The sequence below is a fragment of the Epinephelus lanceolatus genome, chromosome 21 (genome assembly GCF_041903045.1).
Source record: "Epinephelus lanceolatus isolate andai-2023 chromosome 21, ASM4190304v1, whole genome shotgun sequence".
NCBI classification, from domain to species: Eukaryota; Metazoa; Chordata; class Actinopteri; order Perciformes; family Serranidae; genus Epinephelus; species Epinephelus lanceolatus.
In genome coordinates, this window is record NC_135754.1 from 9,399,270 (window position 1) to 9,418,534 (window position 19,265).

General features: G+C 41.8%; 1 protein-coding gene across 9 annotated transcripts in view; it reads right to left on the reverse strand.

The window, feature by feature from the left end:
- Positions 1-6,493: 6,493 nt before the first annotated feature.
- spag9b (sperm associated antigen 9b) overlaps positions 6,494-19,265 on the reverse strand; it is a 47,646-nt gene continuing 34,874 nt past the window's right edge. For 6 of the 9 annotated variants that reach the window (XM_033610965.2, XM_078163032.1, XM_033610964.2 and 3 more), the window contains 15 exons: positions 18,464-18,593; positions 18,229-18,318; positions 17,981-18,142; positions 17,686-17,857; positions 17,298-17,507; positions 14,504-14,660; positions 14,001-14,129; positions 13,830-13,910; positions 13,671-13,738; positions 13,213-13,361; positions 11,982-12,153; positions 11,764-11,877; positions 11,298-11,477; positions 10,622-10,753; positions 6,494-10,524 (listed from right to left, as the gene is read on the reverse strand). In XM_033610965.2, coding sequence (XP_033466856.1) covers positions 10,406-10,524; positions 10,622-10,753; positions 11,298-11,477; positions 11,764-11,877; positions 11,982-12,153; positions 13,213-13,361; positions 13,671-13,738; positions 13,830-13,910; positions 14,001-14,129; positions 14,504-14,660; positions 17,298-17,507; positions 17,686-17,857; positions 17,981-18,142; positions 18,229-18,318; positions 18,464-18,593 — 2,065 coding nt within the window. In that variant the 3' untranslated portion in view covers positions 6,494-10,405. The remainder of the gene's footprint in view (positions 10,525-10,621; positions 10,754-11,297; positions 11,478-11,763; positions 11,878-11,981; positions 12,154-13,212; positions 13,362-13,670; positions 13,739-13,829; positions 13,911-14,000; positions 14,130-14,503; positions 14,661-17,297; positions 17,508-17,685; positions 17,858-17,980; positions 18,143-18,228; positions 18,319-18,463; positions 18,594-19,265) is intronic. The other 3 variants (XM_078163031.1, XM_033610970.2, XM_033610971.2) reach the window with 1 other exon arrangement.

The following is a 19,265-nucleotide window of genomic DNA, read 5'->3' on the forward strand; positions in this document are numbered from 1 at the left end:
AGCCGGAGTACCCGGAGAAAACTCTGCACAGAAGGGCTCCCTCCTGGGATTGAACTAGTTACCCTCTTGCTTTGAGGCAACAGTGCTGACTACTACACACCGTGCCCATGTTAACAATTTATATTATTGCAATGTCTATAGAATTTTAAAAAAAAAAATGCAATAGTCAAATTCTTAGTCAAGAATTTGTTTATTGTGTGTTGTCTCTCTTTTTTAGCAAATGAATTATAGTCAAAATATGCAATGCATCTTCATATGAGGGTTCATATGATATTTTAGGAATAAGTGCCCCATGGATGATGTGTGGTCCTCAATGTAAGATTATGTAATCAATGTGAAGTTACATAGGTTAGGTTTAGGCAAGTATAGTTAGTGTGCTTAGGTGTAGGAAAAGATAGATGGTGAGGACGTACCTTAGAATGACTCAGAGTTCACTCAAAGTTGACACGGTTCCAAATACAAGTCTCCTGGGGAAAGTCCTGTGTTTTGTGACCCATCCACCTCCAAAACCTGCCCCCTTATGGATCGCTCAGGACTGTTTCCTTCTTTTCTCCCGTCAGCGCATTGGTCACAGTCCATGTCAAGAATACATGGGTTATGCACAATTACTGACGCATTAGTAGGTGGTATATGTACAAATATTGGTCCATTACTTTTGTAGGAAAACACATGAACAGTGCATGACAACAGCCTGAAATATAAGTGTGGGGAAGTGGAGAGTGTCTGTAACCATAACTGTACAAAATCATAAAAGCTTAATACACTTAATAGATAGTGAAAAGGCAACCAGATGGCACTGAGAAGGGAAACAAAGGGACAACGGAAAGACATGGAAATTATTTAAGAGATGATGGATTATTTACACAGTATTATCATATGTGTATTATTAATGTGATATAAATATTTCCCTTTAAATCATGGTTGTCATCAATATGGGTTTGTTGCAACACCCCTAATATGACATTTTGTCATTTAAATTTTTACATGATTATGTTAAAAGGGAGTTTAGTAAAATGACTGCATCCTGCCATCACACAGGTCTAACATGACCAATATAAGCACTTACAACGCAGAAATATAACAGCTAAAGTTTAAAGCTTATACCAAACAAAATGCTGCAAAACACCATGACACGAAAGGATGGAAATAATAGATGTAAAAATGATACAAAGTGGTGGGGAGATTCTCTCCTTTGTCTTTGCCTCAGGCCCTCGGCTGGTAAAAAACAAATGAGTGTGTATAATCAGTGTCCCCATACATTATAAGCAGTGCTCAGTGTGTGTGTGAGTGTGTGTGTTTAGCCCTGACAAAGCAGATCCAAGTGTCGGGGTGACTGGAGGTGTGGAGCAGAAAATATGCACTCACACTTAGACTTTATTTGTTTAATATTGGAGGTTAATGAAAGCAAAAAGAACGAGGTGTGCTGCAGCTGGAGTTTGACGACTCTTGAAAGCTTCACATGCACTGTCTCAGCTCTAAATGATCTAAGAGTCACACACACAAAGGGAGAGAAAAAGCCTTTGGTGACAGCGATGATTGTCAAAGGACGGGAGTCCTCACATCATATCTGGAAAAAAAAACAGAAGGGCTGACAAAGAGGGTAGAGCAGAGTTCGAGAGGAGTGATGAGAAATGATGAGAAGACAGAAATAGATTGTGTGTGTGAATCGGAGGGGACTCCAGCTGTGTGTTTATCCTGCACCAGGGAAGACTGTGTCGAGCCAGCTGAGATGACAAAGCAGACGAGGGCTGTGACACGCAGTACAGATGACAGGCTGCACAAACACACACTCGCTCAAAAGGTTTGTGCTGTTCCTCCTCTGGAGTGTGTGTGCATTTGTGAGTTACCCATGATTCATGCTGAATAGATGCACAACAGCAGATTTGTATTGAGGAGAGGGTGAATATCTGCAAGCAGCGATTTCTACTATATGCCTTCTCCTGGTGAAAATGTGGCATTCAGCAAAGTCAGCATCCACCTCATTACACCCGTGTGACCTTCTGTGAATTATACAAGACCACACACACACTCTAAGCCTCATTTTACAGCATGTTCTTCGCAGGATTTTACCTCAGAGCAACTTTGTGTTACTGTAAACAGACATTTGCAGTGGTATTAGTAGGTCGGTTCACCTGGACCATCCTAAGCAGCAGTTAACACAACAGGGACAAGAGGTTATGGCTGTGATGGACCCTGAATAACCCCCCTCGTACAGCCCCGGAGTCACCATCTGGCTATCTTATATAACTGCAGAGTGGACTGTGAAATGGTATTGTCTGGTTATGCAAACTGGAAGAATGGATTTTTCTCATGTTAGCAGGGCTTTTATAAATGTCTCCGACCTTTTCTACACACAGTGGTATTAAGTGTCAAAAGGATGCAAGTTATTGTTAGAAATTTCAGAAAGCATAGCCTTGGTGTTTTCAGCAGTATTTACAGCCTTGAATTTTATAATGTGGGCAGCTGAGTCCCAAAGGTATGGAAGCTTTTATTCTGGAAAGTTTGGAAAATTAAGAGCCTGACCCTTTACAGTTGTTTGACAAAATAAACTTGAAGAATGACTATAACTTTTTAGAGATGACATAACTTCTTCTTTTGCAGTTTAACTTAGTCTGGTATGACCAGTATCTTACGTTAGCAAACATTGGATATAGCTGGGTAACTGTGTGGTGACATTATAACCTTTCAATACTTGTGCTAATGCTACGCTACATGTAACATATTTAACAAGTTGTAGTGACATTCAGAGCACTAATACAGCAGCAAACAACATTGCTATTGTGGAGAAATGGCCTCTTCAGCGCAGGATAAAATTATGCTAATGCTGCCTATGTTGTAATCAGAGCTTCTCTCTTTGTTGTTATGGTAACCCGTTGCTAGCTAATCACCGCTGCTCTGCAGTGCGCTCACACAGCAGTTACTGACGACATAGGGACAGCGTCATCACAGAAGTGTAGCGCCCAGTCTCTGGTTTCCTCCCAGGTTAACAACGTTAGCCCTGTTAGCAACGGCGCCGGAAGCGGGGGGCCAGGGGGCCATTGGCCCCCCCACTTTTACCCTCCTGCCACATTATTTTTAAGCCGAATCAAAGGTCCCTATATTACATTACTTACGGTAAAAAAGACTTTCACTCTTCACTTCCACTCATACTGTAGGTAAAATACAGAGAGAGGCCATAGAGAGAAAGATACAGCCTCCAGCAGGCACTCAATTGTGCGCACCTGTTACTGCCTCACCAGCCCGGTAAAGCCTTGAGCATCCTCGGCAGGCTCCGGGTAGACTCTCAGCTGTCTGGCTCTATCCAACAGCACCTAGCAGTAATCCCCACTAACCCTGGCACCATATTGTAAGAACTCCCCAGTTATAAAAAAAATAGAAATAAATCAAAAAGCGAGCCAAATTGTAGGCCTATCTGGTTCGCAATCAAACATTTCTAGCGCTGGTGTGTTTTATTTTTTCTCAATGCCCCTCCGCGGCTCTGTAGTACACAAACATAAAACAAAAAATAAAGAATCTGAATTTAAACTCAATTTGTCTGACTTACATTTATCTCTTTCATATCATGAATGCATAGATCTATGCTTTTGATGTGATATGCAGCCTGCCTGACAACATAGGCTACAGAGGCCCTGGACCTGCTGCGCACAGAGGTGGAGCGGCGTTTTGATCAGGAGGGACTCCGCGTAGCTGCAGAGCGAGAGCAGGCACTTCTTGAGGCGGCTCAGGGGAAACGAGAGCGGCTAATAGAGCTTAGATCGGGCCCAAAAAATCCAGCCCGACCCGGCCCAAGCCCGTGCACGTTATGTCTGGGACAGGATTTTAATTATGATTTAAACCTGTCATTTTTCAATAAGTTGGCTGTTATAATTAAGAGTATTAAACCACAATTCTTGTTATTTGAATGACAGAAATATAGGATCTTAATGAATGGTGCAACAGGGAAGCATGATTATGTAATAAAACAGGTGTTTATTTTAGGATCCAGGTGGTGAAGGGCTGTGTGCTCACAATGTTCCAACAGGGGACAGCCCTCCATTCCGAAACACCACCGTTCTGAACCATCCACACTCCAAAACTGATTTTCAATCAAGTTTGAGAATTGTATTGTGGAGTTTTGCACAGCGGCGACCAGATCTTTGCTCTCAAACCACAAAAAATGTGATGGCACAACAGTTTCCTTGAGTACATTATTCTATGCTTTCTTTTGATTTTCACATTGGCTATTCATCCTGTTTAATTTGTCTTCTGATTAAATCGGAACCGTTTAAACAAGTTGTAGGAAGCCTCTGCAAGTAATTGGTTGCTGGCAGACACTCTGAGCTGCAATAAAATGGTTAATCAGCAGTGCCGTGCACTGTAGAGCTGATGTGCTGCTGGTTCTGCCGGCCTGAATAGAATATAATGTCTATAGCCTTACTGTCGTGTACAGCCTTATAGACTGAGCTGAGTAGTGATGCGCGGGTCGACCCGTAACCCGCAGGACCCGCAAATGGACCTTTTTCAAAACACACTTGTGTCATGTACTCCAGAAACTTGTTGAAACTTTAAACAATAATTAGTTGTACAAAACAGGGGAAACAAACGTTGACAAAAACAGTTCCATAATTCATATTAAATTCAAAAGATAACGAAAAAACAGCTATATAAAAATATGTTAAAAAAAAAAAAAAAAAAGAATATCGAATACCAAATTTTCATAAGGAATACCTACCCATAGAAACAAATATTCGAATATCCAAATATTTGGGTACAGCCCTATCCATAAAAGGTTCAAAGTGTTCAGGTTTCATGCAAACACTGTTAAGAAATAAACTGTTTGCTTTTTTCCTCCCAAGATAAATTTCGTGATTAAATACATTATCTGACTCTTTGTCTTTCTTCACCATCTTTTTAAAGAGAGAGGACGAGCTGTAACTTGCTCCAAGATACTGCTGCTTTCACTAAAGCACACTGTTGCCACTGTTGTGCAAGCTCACACTCAACTCAGGCTGTACTTCAATCCCTGATCACTACGCACCTTTAACTAGTCCCTATTATTAACTGGACATTACACAGGTAGCCACGCCCACACAGTGACAAGCCCCAGACGCACAGCACTTTTTGGCCCCCCCACTTCTGAAATGAATCCGGCGCGCCTGCCTGTTAGCACTATAGCCATTGTTTTTTTTCTAATTTTGTGTCACTCTAAAAAAAAAAAACCCTCTTTGTTTTAACTTAAAAAAGTGAGTGTCTGGGCTACCTTAAAAGTTTAAGTTGACTGAATTTGAAAAGAAAAGTTGAATCATGACAAAATTAACTGAACTTGTCCTCCTAAACTCAGTCAACTTAAAATTTTAAGGTAGCCCAGACAAATTTCTCTAAGTCCAAACAGTTTCTTTAGCACCGTTAGCTGCTAGCTCAGCCATGTTATATCTAGATGATAACCCTAGATCTGTGAGAACTCCAGTTTCAAGTGATCATTTTAAACCAAACCATTATCTTTCCCTAACCCTAACCAGGTGCTTTTGATGCCTAAACCTAACCAGATCATCACCACAGCGTTCTCACACCATGAAACAGCAAGACAAGAACATTTTAAAGCTGCTCACCAAAGTTTCGCAAATCTAGGGTTACCATGTAGTCATGACCCTCAGCCACCTCCATGTGGAGAACTGTGTACAAACTGTCCCGCCCCACACTCAGAGTCATAGTTATGCTTTGCATGTCATATACAGCTCCTATGACATTATTAAAACAGCAAAACAAAAAGTAAACAAACTGCATTGTTGTTCATTGGTGACATACTCCTACAACCGCACCACAGTCACTAGGCACACTGTACTGTTCTGTATATCTATTACTTAACCTGCTACTCCACTGTCATGACTGTGATCCATGACAGCCAGGTGTTCTCCTAAGAGCTTGGAAAGAGATTAAAGCTTCTCTATCTGTCTCTCAGCTTACTAAGCACCAGTTCAGCCTCATTCAACTGGCTGAAACTAAGGCCTTGAATAGAACAGTGGTGGACCAATCACGGGCAGGGGAGGGGTGCTTCTGTCCTTCCAGTAAAGTCACTGGGACAACAGTATTACAGTGTGGTTCAAGCACGCCACCCAGTGTTGGTAAAGTGTGCAGGTTCTCTAAGGTGATGTGAACAGGAATGAGCACATCTAGAACCCACTGTGCATGATGTAGAGATTTATTTTAACATTGGGTGGTATTGTGGGTGTGATAGACTATACCTGCACAGTTTTCTTAGTATGGTACGTGCTGTATAATATGAAACACCACATTAAAGGGACAGTTCACCCCAAAATAAAAAGTACATAATTTTCCTCTTACTTGTAGTGCTATTTGTCAGTCTAGATAGTTTTGGTGTGACTTGCCATGTTGGAGATATCAGCCATAGAGATGTCTGCCTTCTTCAAACTTCAACAAAGCTTCAGCTCTAAATCTTTGAGTAGCTGTGAAGAATTGCTGATGAAGACAAATAAACATTACAAGCAGACAAAACTTGCCCACAAAAATTGCTTTAATTGACTGTTAAAAATAAGTAAGGCTAGAGATGCTGTCAAAGTACAGATGGTGTGCGTACTGCTAACTTGGAAGAGAGGAAGTCCCTGCCAAGTTAATGACACGAGTATGCAGATGAGAGGGATGACAGACCTGTGGAGGAGGGCGAGACGCTCCATCATGCTGTGGTGGGATGAAGTCGCTCGCTCACTGACTTTAGTTTGACTTTTATTTTCCTGCATTAGCTGAGAATTGATTGTGTCAGGGATTGTGGACAGGCTGCAGGGTTTCTATTTCAAAAATAAAAATAAAAACAGGCCTGAAACAAACCCCCTCTCACCTCTCCCCTCACAGACATAGTGCATAGCTGAGTAAGGTTACCACCTACAACACAAATTCATATCATTTCAACAGCAACAAGTGTTGTCAAAACAATAAACCCAAGCCATTTTCATGTTTCATACATATATAATCATATATATATATATATATATATTCATATTCAATGTACAAAGATACATTCTGAATTGCAAAGGCTCAATCATTGTAAATAAATACTGAAATGGCTAAACTGCAATAATATTTGACTCCTCTCCTGGAGAGGAGACACACACACACACTCACTCACTCACACACAAGCTCACACACTCTGATACTGTTCGATACAAAGAGGACAAAACAAAGAACATACCAGTGCAGTGTACTGGTACACAGAGGCCAGAAATAGTCTTATATTACACCCAAACGAACATCTTGTGCACTGTACTCAGAGAGAGTACAGCCTAAAAGACAAACGTAAAAAAAAAAAAAAAAGTTCAAAAATAAAACATAAAACAGGAGTTGCCATCAGGAGGGGATATCACTGAGTAGTTCAGATAAAGAGAAAGGGGACAGAGCAGTGCCACAAAACCAAAATGTCAATGTTAGAATTCTGACCTCTAAATGTCAAGATAAGGATAAGATGGGGGGGTGATGTAATCCTCAGTGTGGCTGCTTGTTTTATCCTCTCATAGTAACAGCTCCGGCACATTCTCCTCTCTCACACCCTGAAAATATGTCAATTTCCAAATATGAAAGTCTAAAAATATATCTTATCTACACACCAGGACATCTGTTACAAACTCTTTTGTGTTATCTACATGGAGGCAGACTCAAACGTGCTGCTCACTGTTAGACGAGACACTATTATTGTTTCAGCAGGTGGCTAACTATCTGTGTTTAATTCTTTATCCTTTGGTAGCAAGCGCAACATTCTTTCAAGAGAAAAATAAATACTTTGTCACACTTGAAAAGCCAAATAGCTTAGTCCTTTCAACCCTTGATACCTAAGGCATATTTTTATGTGTCTACTAGCTGGAGCTGGTAGGTAGACTGAGAGCAGAGGGCTGACAGCGTCCTCACGTTATATTGGATTAAATATAAGTCTGGTCTACAAATCCTACAGCATTGCAACCAAAACTAACTTAAAGGACGGGCGGACTTACAGTATATGTAGTAGTAGATGTAACAGCAGCAGCTGCTTTTCAGTTAATAATTAAGGGTTTTGTAAATGGAATTTTTGTCAGTCCCTGGGTTATTCAGGCTCCAGTTTGTGCGTCTAATGTTTTATCATTACATTCAAGTCACAGAGCTACGCATCCGATTGTCTGAAAACTAATTACAATCTCTGAACAAGACTATGGACCCTCTCTAACACCCAGCGCAAAGCAGCACACAATGCAGCGCAACTGTCATTGCTAGTTTCCAACTGATTTTCACGGCCAGCACCCATGTTGCGTAAGTAGCTTGCACCAATGTGTGCGCCCATAGGGATGTAGGGAGTAAAATGAGGTGTGGTTAGGCGCGTTGTTGGCATATTGCTATTTTAAGGGAAGCAGAAAGTGATTGTGCTGCAGTTTGCGCAGTAAAACTGCTACTTAAAGGGCGCATTACTTAGAAAATAAGATGGGTGTTTACGACACGCGTATACTCTGCTTGTTGCACACAGGTACGCATAGATGGGTTGTGGGTGGGTAGAATAATTCATTATTAATGAAGAAAATATTAATGGCATGTAAAATGTGAACATAGCAGAGATCACAGCAGAGCTGTTGTCCGACTCCACATTAAGGGAGATGCTGTGTGCATTTACACATGAGGAGCAGCATAACTTCACTGATTATTTCAGAAGCTAAAAGTTTAGCTCTGTTTCCTCTGTCAAAATTTGCTGCAGTGACATTATTATGACAGCAGAAAACTGCTGCTTCTCCAATTTGCAGAATTTGCCATGGCACCTGGCTTTTAAAGGGAATGAAAGGTACAACTCCTTCACCCTTGATCCTTACTTTGCACCCAGACTTTGCTCTTTTTAACTAGCAGCAGTAGTTGGACATGTCTTAAATGCACATGTGCCATGCACTGTAGGCCATGAGCTATAGATTGTTTAAATCAGGGCTCTTGCAGTCTACAGAGATGCTAGCAGCTCTGTGAGATTGAACTTGCTTTGTGCTGACGCCAGCATGCTAACATGATCACACTGATGATGATTACCATCTTCATTTAGCATGTCAGCATGCTAACATTTGCTTAATAGAACCAAACACAGATGAGGTTGATGGGAATGTCCTTAGCTTTGCAGGTATTTTGTCACAAAACAAAGGTATTGGACAATAGGTTCTAACCCAATGACTGGGCTAGATAATAACTCAGAGGATCACCAAAGTTAATCCACTTCATCCTGAGGGGGACATGAATTCTGCACCAAAAACCATGACAATCCATCCAATAGCTGTTGAGATATTTTAGTGTGGATCAAAGTGCTGGACTGAGCGAGACAAATTGCCATCCAAAGAGCCATGCTGCTAGCGTGACAACACTTAACGCTGTTCTGAAGGCATTTCAAGACTCGGAAATGGGTTAAAAATCTTTTTTATCATGCAGCAGATGGAATATTATTTTCATTCAGGTGGTTAGAGGACTCTTTGAGGATTCTGGAAACATCTTCAAAACACTTTAAAGTGTAACTAAACAGCCCTCTAGGTTTTATCAAAACATTGCTGGTTGAATTTATTTTTCAGATTATTGGATGCTTAGCTGTGTGACTGGAATGTAATGGTAAGGCACACATGAGAGGCATAAACTGGGGCTACCACTATTACGTATTAAGAGTATTAAGATAAATACAGGGCTATTTTCTGCTCAAACAGGTACTAACTGCATGAGGCTGATGTATTGCATTTGACTTAAACAAATCCTGACCTAGAGACAACTGGCAATCAATTCAATTTGTCTTGCATACAATCAAAAGCCAAGTTCTCAAAGGACGAAAAACAAAAACAACATGAAATAGGATTTGGGATTCATCGACAATCCCACATGATTTGCTCTGACACATGATTGCCCAAGTCTTACATTATTAGAGGGCAACAGGGGAGCTCACAGGTGATTATTTTCTGTTTGACCAACTGATTTAGCATCTAGTCGAGTCCAGCATGAGCACATGACAACTGAACTGAGTGAAGGTAACCTGGAAATGTCAGGAGGAAAGTTCATTGAATCTGCTGAGCAAATGTAACAAAAGTTCTGTATCCAATAACAGCTTTACCTCATATAATATTAGAAGAAAAAGAGGCATTATAACAGATTGAAATTCATAAAATAACATTTTTTAAAAAAGGAACAAACAAGAGAAAACAACTAATGATAAAACATGCAGTTTATGTGAATCTGTTTGCACTGCTCCAGTTCAGTTCACCACTGAGGACACTCTCAGAGCAGTTTCTGCTTGTTTCACTCTTATTGTTCAGGTCTGACGAAGAAAAAAGTGCTGATTAAACTCGTGCCTGTAGAGGGGAGTCGTCCACCTGAGCTCCTCCTCCCTGGCAGCGGGTTTGAGAGAAAAGGCAAACAGGCCTCAGGGGTCCGAGGTCACAGTTCAGTCCTCATTGGCGAGGATCTGCCAGACGATGAGGTGGCTGCGCTCGGCTTTAGCCAGAGAAGGCTCCAGTTTCATGGTAAGCTCCTCGCCCTCCTCTGCCTCGCCATCCTCATCACCTAAACACACACAGAGAGACACCACATTTGTCTTTGGATCTCCAGCAGTGGTTACAGCGATGGTTTTAGTCATTACATGTAAACAAAGCACACTCACCCATCCTAAAGTCGATGTAGCCTTCTCCTCCACTCATCACCAGCATGGACTTGGTTCCTTCCTGAGTTGCTGCATCTGTCGTCTTGTCACCTGCTGCCTCGACTCCACAGGACGCAGATGGAACTGCATGACCTGAAAGCACAGAGACACAAACTGTAAATAACACCAAACAAGTCCAGATTGTGTTTTTCTGGAACAGACCTTCTTATCTCTATACTGGATATGAAAGAGATCTCAGCTCCCTGACTTTAATTTGCACCCAATTGTATGAGAAGCTCTGTAGGGTTAGCAAACTGTTCTTACACTTCATACTCAGCTGCTGGTTAAAAGCATATGGCAGCAGCACCTAAAAGGACAACTTTGACTTTTTTAGATAGAAAATAGTATTTAATAGTTAATGGGTGGCTCCCTTTTTTTTTCCTTCAACCTCCAAGCTCAGATCTTCCAAGCTAACACTTTCCTCACTCTCCATGCTTACACTGCCAGCAAACGCTGTATGTGGAGGCTGAGGGAGAGGAGGGCACCAACACTGTGACCTATATCACCGCTTTTAGCTTGTCTCAGTTGAGTGGGCATTTCCGTTTGAAAAACCAAGAAGAGAACGCAGATGGACCCGCCCTTTAGGAAATAACAGTTATCTTTAGAAATAAAAAGTCAAACAGGCTGCTTTGTTTACCTGGGACAGCGGTGAAGAACTTGACAGCGTCTCTGTGACCATGGAAACAGAGCTGAGCGTGAGCCATGGAGCAGTATGGAACAAATGTCCCTGCTGTCACTTTGTCACTGCTGTCATCACCATAGACACGAACCACGCTTCCTGGATGGTTACTTGTTGCCTTGGTTACCTTGTTGGCTGCTAATGGAATGGTGGAGGTGAGAGAGAGAACAGGAGAGGTACATTGAAGTGTTCAGTCAGTAAAATCTACCTTCAAGACAAAGTCTGTATGTAACATATGTGTTAGTCTTGTTGCACCAATCTTAAATCACAACTTGTGCAAACATAAGTTAAGTATTTTAAGACATTTAGTGGACTACAAAATGTGGAATGCCTAAGTGTAATGAGGATCTGCAAGTATATGGGCAGCAGCAGGCGAAGTGTGCAGTGTGAATGTGTGTGTCCACCAGACGTAAAAATAACTCACTATCTGTCAGAGGAATGGAGATGATGACTCCATTTCCGGTGCCGATCCACAGGCGATTACATGACACCATGAGAGCTGTGATCCTTACAAATGAGAATCCCAGTTTCCCCGTACCTGAAGAAACCCCCCCGACAAAATTTGATTATTTAAAGCGTCAGAGCCTGACAGGTGTCTTATGTGTTTCATGAAGGAGATTTTGTAAGAAAGACTGAACTGACCCAGCATCTTGCTGACGTAGGGCTCGATGTCGACGTCCTGAAGGTGCTGGAAGGTGTGAGCGTGGAACAGCCTGAGAGTGGAGTCCAGTCTGATGGACACCCAGATGCCATCACCATCCCAGGCCAGCTGACGTACCTGGCTGTCCTTACGAGGGTGGGCATCAAATGACTTCTGCAGAGGACACAAAATAGTTTGTAAAAGCACATTTATACTTCTTTTACAAACAAAAATATAAATTTATTTTTCAAACGTTGTAACCATCACTGCTCACATACTTTCATGCATCATTTATGTCCACACACACATCCATAAGACATCCATAAAATAATTGGTCTTGCATGGACCACTTTTCCATTACTACTGTCCAACTCATATTTAATGTGCCTGGGCAAAGTGACATCATATAGATGTTTAAAATTCCTGACCAACTCACATAACCTCTCCTCAAAAAGTTCCACCATTTTTAAAAGGTCTTTGTCGTGTCCTTTGGTCGTGTCTTGCACTGGACTAGCTGGCTACGCTGCCTCCACGATTTTTAGTGGTGCAACACAGTGTATGGACAGAAGCAAGCTTATGTTTTATTTTCTTCTGACAGATGTGTCTGGTCCCCCCCCTGTCATTCAGACAGATTTCCAGCCAGCCTGGTCCACATCAGCCAATCACAATTACACAAAAATATGTCATGGCGTCACTGACAGCACCCTTGTGCAGGGGACACAACAGCGACCATAAACCTATCTTAGTAAAGAGAAGCCCTGTTAAGGCATTTTCAAAAACTACCAAGATGGCTGCAGCTGATGTGGAACTGTCTGTTGAAGTACTATTTTCAAATTCTGATGGCAAAAATGGCAACACTTGTTCACACACACATTGATACTACACCATCACAACTCATCTCTGCACGCTTGTTCCGTTGCTCTGATTGGTTGAGGGTCTATCTAATTGTGTCCAGACGCATTTTGATCTATGGCCATTGATAAGTTGGACACTGAAAATTTACTAGGAGGTTCCAGATTAACTCACACTTGCAATTTGACCTGGAGATGTCAGGCTACGGAAAAAGAGAAGTTCAACAAAATCCTTTTCTTTAAAATTGATCTACAAACCAGCAGTCAGGCAGATCATTCATATTTTTGAAATGCTACAGTGGTACATGCTGGTAGCTGACTGTAATGTGTGTGCAGAACTCTAAATAAAACAATATAAAAATAAGGTTAAGTCTTTGTATACCTCTATCTTCATGGCTTTGGGCTGCACCACATGGATCTTGTTCCTGTAGCCACACCACACCTTGTCATGTACGACAGTCATGCAGCGGATAGAGTGGTGTTGTCTCCCCAAGTCTAACAGGTGATAGTTGGTCAGGTCCCACTGTCCGTCTGCCACAAACAAAGGAAGTGAAGATACACGGTTATATTTACAGATAAAACCTGCATCAGGTTGTTTCTATTAAAAGAAGTTGTTGGGGCGTCGGTGGCTTAGTGGTAGAGCAGGCGCCCCATGTACAAGGCTGTTGCCGCAGCGGCCTGGATTTGAATCCAGCCTGTGGCCCTTTGCTGCATGTCATCCCCTCTCTCTCTCCCCCTTCATACTTACCTGTCCTGTCCATTAAAGGCAAAATGGCCCAAAAAATATCTCTTAAAAAAAAAAAAAAAAAAGAACTTGTTGAAAAGCTTGTGCTCGCTCACCTACTCCTCTGTGGAAAATGGCTAATGTGCCATCAGAAAGACCCACCAGGACACGCCCTTTCACATGCCTGTGGGACAGACACAAAACCAGCTGTTTAACATTTCAAAAAGTAGCAACGTGAGAGAGAAACACACATTTGTCACTTGTAATGCACTTACACTATGCCGAGCACAGAGTCCTTCAGCTTTATAGAGTGGAGACACTTCTTCCACTGAGCCACAGAGGAGTGCACGTACACACTAGAATCAGAAAAGTTTTCTCAGTCATCAGATCTCTTGAACTCTGCTCATGGACATAACTGTGCTGGGCAGCTGAAATGTAAATCTCACCATCCATTCTGTGCCCCGAGCCACATAGTGGGCAGAACGCTGCTCATTTTCTGAGCCTCCTCTCTCATCAGGTCCTGCTCCTCTGCATTGGGGTTTGAACTCACACCATCTTTCAACAGATCACTCTCCCTGCTCATCAGACAGAATCACTTAGCACTATCAGAGAGGCTGCGTTTGTATCATTTTCCTTACTTTATAACTATATGTGCTAGTTCTGTGTCTGACACAATATTTTAGAGCTTAAGTGATGGCGAGAGGCAAAACACACACTGCCAAACAGCAATATAGCTCCAGAATTGAACATGAAAGTTTAATGTAATGCAGTAATTTACCATCACAGAAACATGTCCGCAGGTTTCATGAGCAAACAGTAACTGCTTTACAGTGATTTGATGTTGTTGCTCAGTGGGTTTGTTTATGGTCGTATTGATAAAACTGGCAGTTTTATTGGACAGGCTGAATTGTAACAACATTGGGTAGTGTAATTGGCCTCCTGGTGTTACCTCTGAGAGTAGTTGGCTGGAGCCTCCGCTGTCTGCTGAGCTCCCAGTGGATCGGTGAAGACGTGCTCGGTGTAGACTCCCCTCAGGCTCTCTCTTTGGTCAGCAGGCCCTCCGCTGGCCTCTGTCGCCTCGGTGGCTTCCTCTGCTGCCCTGGATTCTGTGGAGAAAATCATCTTTGAGCAAACTTGGCCAACTCATACGTGTAGGTAATGTTCATGGTGTTATTTCAGCTTTGTTACTGTAGGTGCCAGATGGGTGGAATATACAGTATGGTCATGCACTGATAACAGAGCATGTCCTTCCCTCACTAAACTGCTGTGCATGTCTCTTTCTTTAGAACTGACAGTTATCACATCACCATACTTTTCCTAATCCAGTTGACCACATGATCAATTGTGGGTGAAACAGTCTGTATGTATCAAGTACCTCAGAGTAGGAAATCCCCCCCCCCCCAAACCAGCTAAAAATCTTCACAGTGACACATTTTGGGCCCTACTTTTAGGCCTAGAAGTAAAAGCAGTTTATCAACTCTCTCCTGTCAAACTGTCATGTTCTCAGCAACTGTTACATACAACTTTTAAACAGTATTGTCTGTCACAATCAAAAAAATTTAACTATGAGAGACGATGCTTTTACCAGTGGCTGTGTGAACACACCCCTATATAAGAAATGGCTGGTGGTGTCAGACGGCATTTGGACCAGACTGAGATTGCAAGAGCAGTTCAACTGTTGAAAGATGATGAAAAGGTTCGAGCGGTAACAGTTTGACGGGTCTCCAAGTGTGCCGACTACAGAGACATTTCCCAGAAACTGGGAAATACAGCAAGAGACAAGGACAAGGTCGTTTGCAAATGACATCACCTAGAGACCATTATCTCGTCCCCTTGTCTTGTCAAAAACTCGCAGGAGTACAGCTTGATTCTTGGAAACTGACTTCCTCCATGCTACTTTAGTTCACTTATCCAGACAGACTGTTAGGAACTGATTGAATGACAACAGTATGAGAGCCAAACCAACGGTCACAGGCCCTATTCTCACTGCAGAGCAGACGAGTACTCCTCACAGATGAGAGCAGGTTTACTGTTTCTACTAATGATCGGCATGTTAGAGTTTGGAGATGTCAGGGAGAGCAGTGTGCTGACTGCAACACTGTGGAAGTTGATGGGTACAGCGAAGGTCCTGTCACAGTTTGGGCTGGAGTGTTATTAGAAAGCATCCGTTTTTGTATGACTGTTCCTTAAAGGTCAAACTGTATTAATGTTATTATTTCTTGAATACTGTCTTTTATTTAACAAATGCAACCACACAATATGCTATTCTGGTAATAAACAATAATAATTAAATTATATCTGTTCCTTTAAGTTTTTTGAGTAGTGTCTTTTTTCAAACTGTTTTTTTTGTCACGAGTAGTTTCACGCAGAATGCAAATATGACACAGTAAAAAGCAGCTGGATGTGATCTCAGAATGAGTTGATTTTTGCTAAAAGTAAAAAAGAGCATCAAACAGTTACATTTTGTTGAATGGACGTCCAAGGGCGTAGGTTTGCATATGGATGGTAGGGACATGTAGCAACCAATATTTTGCGAGGACGCCACCAAAATTTGAGCCAACTTGTTGGCATTATCCTCATTCTAACAGATCTGTGTACAAAAATACAGGACAAAAGGCAGCTCACACTGATTCAGTAAGAGACAGTGCAGTTTTATCTTTTAAATTTGGGACAATCACATATTATGCCTGATCACAAGTGTTTTCAGTGTTTCAAGTGTTCACTGCTGCTTAAACTTTTGCCTTTTCCAGAGAGTCCTAAAGAGGGCTCTGTGTCTGTCGGATGGTCTAAAGACAGTCTAAAGGGGATACTATGATATCAGCAGAGGAATAACAATGCACAGTGGACAGGAGGATTTTTTTCTTAAAACAATTTGACTTTATTCTTATTAAACAAGTTTTTTTTGTAATCTTTCAACTTTTTTTCTCAAAATATAACTTTGACCACTCAGTGAACATATGGGATATGTTTTGGGCGTGCAGAAAGTTTTGAACATGAGCAGAAATGTTGCTGAAACACATATGCCCTAATATAATCCAGGAGTTGAATTAATTAAATTGAATTAATTTATGTGAATGGGTTACCTCACCCCACAAAAGACACAAAGGAAGACAGAAGAGTAAATCATGCCTCCATGTGCCTTGACTTTAAATGAGAAAAGCTGGTCTACAATTGAACAAATGTTTGACAGCAAAACAAAATACCTGAGAGCCTTCCTGCATTATGTTCCATGAGCCTATTTTTATATTTTGAATCATCTTAATTTTGTTTTTCTTTACATAAATAAAGACATTTCCACCATAAATAAGCGCATAAAACTTCACCAGAATGTGGGATATGAAGTGTCCGACGCTCAAAATTTCCTGAAGGAGGACACCTAGATCCCCCCATTTATTATGCGCTCCCACTAATGTTGAAATTAAACTACGCCCTTGGTCACAACATTGTGACAATGGCAGACTTTTTGCCACTGTCGCAAATTTGCATCACTGCCACTAAAAATAGTTTTGATGCAAAACATTTGCAGGTGACTATGTCTCATTTTCATGTTGTTAATCGTTACGGCCTCGGTGTATAAAGGTCTTAATGTATATGGCCCATTGGTAAAGATCGCTTTATGAGATTGTGATTTCACTCTCAGTGGGACTTCTAGAAGTGATTTTGAGAAATAAAATCTGACCCTGGTGACAGAGAGTGCGTGCTAATGCAAGTGGAAAAGGGATCAAACATTAAACATATCTGACCGCTCTCTCCGTCTTCTCCCGAACTGACTGCTGTCTGTGGAATAGCTGCTGCCCCCTCAGCTTCACAGCCAACGACAGTGATGCCTCCAAGCACACCATCACCACCTGCTGAGCTGCTATTGGTCGATTGTGAGCCACCATCCCCTGCTGGTCCTGTCTCGGAGTTTGGAGCTACTTCCTCACCAGCCGGGTAGTCTGTCTCTCTTGCACCTAAATAAAAACATACATAATAATCATTAAAAATAAAACATGATGTCCCTCGTAACTGGTGCAATTCCTATGTGAGACAGTGATGAGTATTTTGCACATAGATGTCAGTCATAAAATCCTCTCATCCTCTACATGGATTTTCCACGGCAGTCAGATGCGCATGTATTCATCAGCTGACCTGGAACACTGGCGATGCAGAGGACGTGGGAGTTACACACGAAGAAGCTCTCCAGGATGTTTCCAGGCTGGTTGGCATCAATGACAACCACTTTAGTGGTGGACTGGGTGCTGGTACAGATCCAAACCAACGACGACATCTCATCGTGCTGCTTCAACTCCTTCTGCTGATCCTGCAACAACAAACAAAAGAAGTAGTTGGTAATTATATGATTGTCTCTATCAGCATATGTCCTCACAGGATGGGATGCCAGAAGAAGCAGAGCCTGTGTGTGTGTGTATGTGTGCTTGTGTACCTTGAGTTCTTGATCCAGTTTCTCCAGGCTGCTCTGAGATCCGATTTTCCTTTTAGGGGTCTCTGGTCCAGGCACATCGCTGTAAAACACACTGGCTCCTACAATGGAGCCTCCGTCTCTGGTTTTACCTCCAGAGAGGTTCACACCAGCAGCACACCACAGCTGGAGCACAGATAGACAGAGTTACAGCAGTCAAACACAATGAGACACACAGGAGAATTATAAATGCACACCACAAGGTGCAATACCTTCATAGAAGCATCTTTCTCATCCAGTGGTCTGAGGAAGACAGGCACGGGTAGATTCTTCATCTTACTCTCTGTCTGACCACCGTTGGCCTGAAAAGGTACAAACAGCACCAGTGCATTACAGCTTCTCTCTGTTGGAGCTTACATTCCAACAGTTCAACCATCATCTGAAGAGGAACAGACAATCTGAAGTAATGATAACACAAGACAATAAGTGCTACCGCCATCTCCTTACTTTATATTTCTTAGGCAGACTCCAGCCATAAGCCTGCACTCTGCCATCCTCCTTCTGGACGTGGGCTTTGACCTGCTGGTACTGAGCCCTCTTCTGCTCCCGCCTGGACACCACATTATCAGCTGCCACTCTGCGAGACAGAACAGCAGCTCACTGACAAAGATGTCTACTCTTGGACTGTTAGGTTTTCTACTAAAATAAACTTTTTTAATAATCTTTTCAGACCAGACATATGCAGAGCACTGTCGGTTACACATTGTATCTAGTTATTGCCAATGCTCTAAACATTTCTAGATGTCATGTCAATTAAACATGTTGTTTCACTGATGGGAGAGACCTTCTAAATGTGCCTTGACTCCTGCAGTTCCTCCTGCATTTGGTGCAGTAAAATGATGAATTGTTGTCTTTTAGTTCCTGTCCAGTTTGTGTTTACAATGACTTATCACAAACAAACCACAAGGTTTTAACATTACAATACACAAACTAAAAGGTCACTAATTTGTTGAAAAGTTCTGATGATGTCATCCTACATCAACAGTGGCTGCATTACAGTAAAGTGATGTAATTTTCTGAACATATCAGACTGTTGTAGCTGTTCTATTATTTGCCTTTACCCACTGAGTCATTATATCCACAATACTGGTGATTATTTATGAAAAATCTCACTGAGTCAATATTTTGTGGAGGCACCAAAATATTGTTGTAATATCAACACTGAGGTATTTAGTCAAAAATATTGGAATATTTGATTTTCTTCATATTGCCCAGACAGTTTAGGTTTGAAAGCAGCCCAAAATAGTTC